The 6000-nt window shown below is 42.3% G+C and overlaps 1 protein-coding gene across 9 annotated transcripts in view; it reads left to right on the forward strand.

The window, feature by feature from the left end:
• LOC147034988 (membrane-associated tyrosine- and threonine-specific cdc2-inhibitory kinase-like) overlaps positions 1–5719 on the forward strand; it is an 84492-nt gene extending 78773 nt beyond the window's left edge. For all 9 annotated transcript variants that reach the window (XM_085892031.1, XM_085892063.1, XM_085892014.1 and 6 more), the window contains 4 exons: positions 4492–4664; positions 4801–5060; positions 5216–5302; positions 5397–5719. In XM_085892031.1, the coding sequence (XP_085748157.1) occupies positions 4492–4664; positions 4801–5060; positions 5216–5302; positions 5397–5550 (674 nt within the window). In that variant the 3' untranslated portion in view covers positions 5551–5719. The remainder of the gene's footprint in view (positions 1–4491; positions 4665–4800; positions 5061–5215; positions 5303–5396) is intronic.
• Positions 5720–6000: the final 281 nt, after the last annotated feature.

The raw sequence follows: 6000 nt of genomic DNA on the forward strand, positions 1-6000 counted from the left end.
TGGAGAAGACTGGGAGAAGTCCATCCTCAAGGATAACAAGGACAAATGTGTCCAAGAGCCACGTCTTAAAGGTTTTGTCTTCACCAGAAGAAGAAGAACAAGAACAAGAAGAAGAAGAAGAAGAAGAAAAAAACAAAACAAAAAAAACAACTTCTGATATTTCGTCACGTGCCTTGACGGAGCCAATAGCGAGACCCGTCATGGACGATCGTCGTTCATGACGAGAAAATAGTGTATTTACGAAATTACAATACATTAAATGGAATAATCTTTAAATAGTAACGTGAACTTTTCGAAACTTTAAAGCAAATGTCCGAATATATTTAAAAGTTCATGATAGACGCTCTCAAAAGGCACCCTCAATGCGAGGATGTGTACAAGTGTTTAGTATTTAAGGAGATCCGGATCCTGTATATAAAAGAGCCGAGTCCAAAAGGTTTTGTCTTCAGAAGAAGAAGAAGAAGAAGAAGAAGAACAATGCTGAGCTCTGAGAGCAGTGTTCGCTATGTGAGACGCAAAAATGAAACTTGACACATTTGAAGTACTCCCCACGGGAAATAAGATTATTTTTTTTTGATGTCATAGGTGGCTTCGTTATGATGTCCTTGCATACGTCGAACACTTTATCCAATCAGTATGAAAAATTTTTAGGGTCATCTTGGGATTAATTATATTGGGGGGGGGGGGCAATAATTGATAACGTGATCGGTCATGTGGTTCGACAGCCATATTGTTTTTAACGTAAAAACCTTCAAAAATATTATTTTCCGAAACAGCTCACTAGATTGAAGCGAAACTTTACAGGTGTGGTCACCTATCTATGAGGAACAAAATGTTCTCCACCTTTGATGTGAGTTGGATTTACTCTAAAACCTTTAAAAATCATCTTCTCCAGAAGGGCTTGACAGATCGAGGGGAAACCACCCACATGTTCCCAAATCCTTGGGGATGCCAGGGTGTTCACGAATAATTAATAGGTCACATGATCTGGCAGCCATATTGGATTGAACAGAAATATTTTTAAAATGCTTTCTCTTGAACTATTTCATCAATTGACATGAAATGTCACAATTATGATCTCGTAGTCATGTGGAATATATGTTTTCAGTTTCAACCTGATCGGATGCATGGTCTGGCTGCCAGAATCATTTAATATTTTGAATCTAGGTTCAGGGATTTAAATCAAACTTGGTCCAAGGATGTATTATGATGTGATAATGTGGGCAGAGGCATATCTGGCGACATCACGACATCGAAGAGTGCCCTTCGAGTTTTTGATGCCTCTGCTGCCGAGTACAGGTACAGGTATATTTCATGATGCAAAGATTAACTGATTAGATTATGGGGTTGGAGGTCGAAGGTCAGAGGCTCCGTTAGGGACAAATTCTGTCACCGTGCGAACTTATGAACCAGTGATGGGATTTTGACCAAACTTGGTATAAGTATATTATGAGGCAAAGACTAACTGATTAGATTTTGGCATCAAAAGGTCAAAGTCCAGAGTCCGTGATAGAGTTTCATAACCGCGGTAACTTAGGAACGGCTGAAGGGATGGAAATCAAACTTGGCACAAGTATGTATAATGATGATAAAGATAAACTGCTTGAATTATGAGGTCAGAGTTCCTGTTAGGTTGCAATTCTGTTGCCACACAAACTTGTGAACCAGGTGATGAGATTTTGACCAAACTTATTATAAGTATCCAGTATATTATGATGCAAAGATGAACTGATGAGATTTCAGCATCAAGAGGTTAAAAGTCGGAGGTCATGTCAGGTAAAAATGTGACACTTGAGAACAGCTGGAAGGGTTTAAATTGAACTTGATACAAGTATGTATAATGATGTAATTATGTGGGTAGAAGCATATCGGTTGATGTTGTTACATAGTAGTGCCATTCTAGTTTTTATCTTTGCTGGTGTGTGTATGTGTGTGTGTGTGTGTGTGTGTGTGTGTGTGTGTGTGTGTGTGTGTGTGTGTGTGTGTGTGTGTGTGTGTGTGTGTGTGTGTGTGTGTGTGTGTGTGTGTGTGTGTGTGTGTGTGTGTGTGTGTGCGTGTGTGTGCGTGCGCGTTGTACACTCGGTGTACAAAACATTATGAACACCTTCTTAATATTGAGCACCACTTTTGCAATTGAGCACACCATTATGAGCACCACTTTTGCTCTCAGAACAGCCTCAATTCATCAAGGTATGGACTCAACAAGGTGTCGAAAGTGTTCCACAGGGATGTTGGCTCATGTTGACTCCAATGCTTCCCACAAATGTCAAGTTGGTTTGGAGTGGATCTCGACTCCGAATAGCTCGTTCCATCCCATACCACAGATGCTCAATTGGATTGAGATCTGGTGATTGAGCAGGCCCGCTGCAGTAAGCTGAATTCACAGTTATGTTCATGGAACCATTCCTTGACAATCCTAGCCTTGTGGAATGTAATGGGGCATTATATTGCTGAAGAAATCCATTTGCAGATGGATACACCTCTGCCAGAAAGGGATGCACCTGATTGGCAATGATGTTCAGATATCCTGTGGCATTCAAACGTTGCTCCACTTTTCCATGAAAACACACCCCACACCATCACACCCCCACCACAAACCTGCAATGCTGACACATGGTGTGGTGGATGCATGTACTTATGTGGTTTTCTCTATATCCTCGTCATCCCATCAGCGTGAAACAGCAGAAACTGGGATTCATCAGACCAGGCAAAGTTTTGACAATCCTCCAATGTCCAGTGTTTTTATTTCTTGAGCCAAGTGCCACCACAGATTCTTGTTTTTTTTGCTGAAAGAAGTGGAACTCTGTACGGTCGGTGGCTGCCATACCCCATTTGTGTCAAGGTAAGAGTCTTGCATTCTTTTACGGATATTTTGGCACCGATGTTGTACTGGACTGTCAGTTGACTAACTGTAGCCCATCTGCTGCTCTGCACAATTCATGTCAGCCTCCTTTGGCCTCTTTCATCAATGAGCCGTTTTTAACCACTGGCATGCCGTTGGCTGGATGTCCTTTCGGTGGTGGACCATTCTTGATACACATGGGAAACTGTTGAGCATGAAAAACCCAGCAGCGTTGCAGTTCTTCACGCACACAAACCAGTGTGCCTGACACCTACTACCAAACCCTGTTCAAAGGCACTTAAATCTTTTCTCTTGCCCATTCACCCTCTAGCACACGTACACAATCCATGTCTCAGTTGTCTCGAGTCTTACAAATCCTTCTTTAACCTGTCTCTTCCCCTTCATCTACACTGATTGAAGTGGATGTACCAGATAAAATCAAAAGGGATCATAGCTTTCATCTGGATTCACCTGTTCAGTTTATTTCATGGAAACAGCAGGTGTTCTAATGTTTTGTCCACTGAGTGTATGTGATATGTGATGCATCAAAGTTTTACCATGTTCTCATGTGTCGTCCACGGTCCCTTTTTTATGTACAAATTCAAGGCTCGTGGAAGAGTGAAAACACTGATAGGATTAGGACGCAACAGTGGACAGGGGGTGGAACACCAACAGAAGGATTGGACAAAATAGGACACTTGGACAAATAATGAATGTGGGGCAGAATGAGTGGTAAGGCAAGACTTATGGGGTGGACAAGATGGATGCAGAAGCAAACTCTCAAGAAGGAAAAACTGTAAATTTAGAAGGTGGGCTTGGGGGTGACGAAAGGGGGGGGTTGTAGTGGGTATAAAAGGTCATGGTTTTTGATGGGGGGGTGGGGGTGATCTGAGATGGGAGTGAACAGCTTTCTTGAAGACTTGGAGATGGGAATGAGATTGAAGAGAATGTAGAAGTTGGTTCCACAGGTGGGGGTGGGGGGGAAGAATAATGAATGAGTGGAGGTAAGCAGTGATTGTGGATTTAGGTAGTTTTACCAGAAGCGGGTTGATGGTGGACTGCATGTGCCCTGCAAAAACATGGGTGGGGTGGGGGGACAAAGCACGGGAAGAGCAGCGAGTGCAAGACTCGATAGGAGGTGGCAGAAGACAGAGCGACCACCGACCTTTCTGCGATGGCAAAGTGATGTGCCCATAGATTCAGCTTTGTCATGGGAGATTTCAATAATCTTGAAGGCCTTGCCTTCTTCAGCGTTACACTGAGCAAGGTGTGAGGCAGTGGCACCAACCCATAGGAAAGTGCAGTATTCCTTCAAGCTGTGAATGAAGGCCTTGTCAGTGGATAGGAGTTCAAGTGTGCCAAGGAAGGACTTTGTACGACGGAGGATGCCCAGTCGGCAAATGGCTTTGGAGTCCAACTTTCAAATTTGGCTTCCCCAATAAAGATCCTGGCTGATAGTGAGACCCAGGAGTTTGAGCAACTGAATTTCCTCAAGAGGATTGTTAAGAAAGTAGTAGCTGGGGGTATGAGGGACTGAACTTCCTTGTGTTAAACTTCTTCTTTCATGTCCTCTCAATTTTGATATTTTTCCCCCCTCCTTAATTGTGTTCCTGTTTCAATTTCCCTCTAACCCACCTGACTCTTTACAGACCTTTCACCGAGTTTACTGTCTGTGTTGCGCTCCATGCTTGAACCAAGTCCTGGGCTGCGACCCTCTGCTGCTAGCCTTCTGAATTTGGCTTCTGTGCGAAGAGCCTCGCTTTGGAAGGATCTTCGTTGCATCTTGAACCGAACAGCACGTCTTCCTCTCACTTTCTTCCAGGTTTATTAATTAGCTCTCTCTTTTTTCTGCTTGCTATAAATTTCATCTCTACCCCATCATTTTCATGTTTCTGCTATATTTATAATTTTCAACAACAAGTTTTACTTACATGATGCAAATGTCTTCTTCTCCCCAGATCATCTTGTCTCTGCTGCTGTCTCTCTGGTGTTACATCACCCGGCCACTCAGGAAGATCACATATTTTAAATTGTCACCCTCGTACGCCTCTACAACTCACACTCCTACAATGGGCAATCTCCCTCCGCCATTCAGCTTCACCTCCTCTCCTCCTCTTGTTCCTCTTCCTTCACCTCTTCGTTTGCCGATGCTTCACCTGAACTTGTTACAGACCGATGCTATGTTTGAGGAAGAATACATTTTAAAGCTCCCGAGCAGGTGAGGAAGCATATACATGAATGGGGCAGAGTTGAAGAATTGAGAACTTTGAATGAAAACGAAGAAATTGATAGCAATGCAGGGAAAATTTAAGCATTGTCGAGACATCTGTTTACTGCAGGTTTTTATCTTTTACCTTAACCCCTCCCCCGCAGCTCTTTCAGAAGGGATTCTAACTCTGACTTGGCTGCGACTTCTACCCCACGGCAGCATTCTCCAGGAATACAATTTCCTCCGCTTCGGTAACCATTAAGGTTCTTCATTCTTATTTATTTCTGCATTTGTTATCTGTTTTGGTTTAAAATATTCCTCCACTGTCCTCACTTTATTTTTCAGTGGATATTCATCTTCCAGTCCCAACGTGTCTCTCATAAGGCCGTCGTTGCTTGCTGACGAGGAAGACGGCAGGCAAGGACCTCATTGCCTGCATCTTGAACCAACAAACCTCTTGGATCTTTTTCAAGAAGTTGCAGCTCAAGCAGATACCTGATCAGCATTTAAGATTGTATAAGAGAGATTTATTTACTTTTAAACTGATTTTTGATTAAATAGTAGAGTTTTTATTGGTGCTGTTACTTGGTAAAACAATGTAATATTTACGTTGCTTGTCTTTATTCATGGTGTAGCTTTGAATAAAATCCACCAACTTTTATCCAAAACATGTCTGAACGTTTTTATTTATTTTTTCTTCAAAAGCTCTCATAGTGAAGCGACTTTGCACTTATAGGCAGCATGCCTGCCAGCTTTTCTAGATTTCCCATAAAACTTCGATTTGATGAATATCATCATTTTACGACCTCCTCCATAAGTTTTTGTTTGTTTTGTGCTGGGTTTAAATTACATTTATAAGCACCATCTACACCGTGAGCTCTTCAATTTTCATAGTTCATAAAGAATGCTCTGATTGGTCAGTGCAGTAAAGCACCAATGAAATAGGATC

Source organism: Eptatretus burgeri, chromosome 1, assembly GCF_056783735.1.
Source record: "Eptatretus burgeri isolate ZD-2024b chromosome 1, Ebu_testis_v1, whole genome shotgun sequence".
In the NCBI taxonomy this organism is placed as follows: domain Eukaryota; kingdom Metazoa; phylum Chordata; class Myxini; order Myxiniformes; family Myxinidae; genus Eptatretus; species Eptatretus burgeri.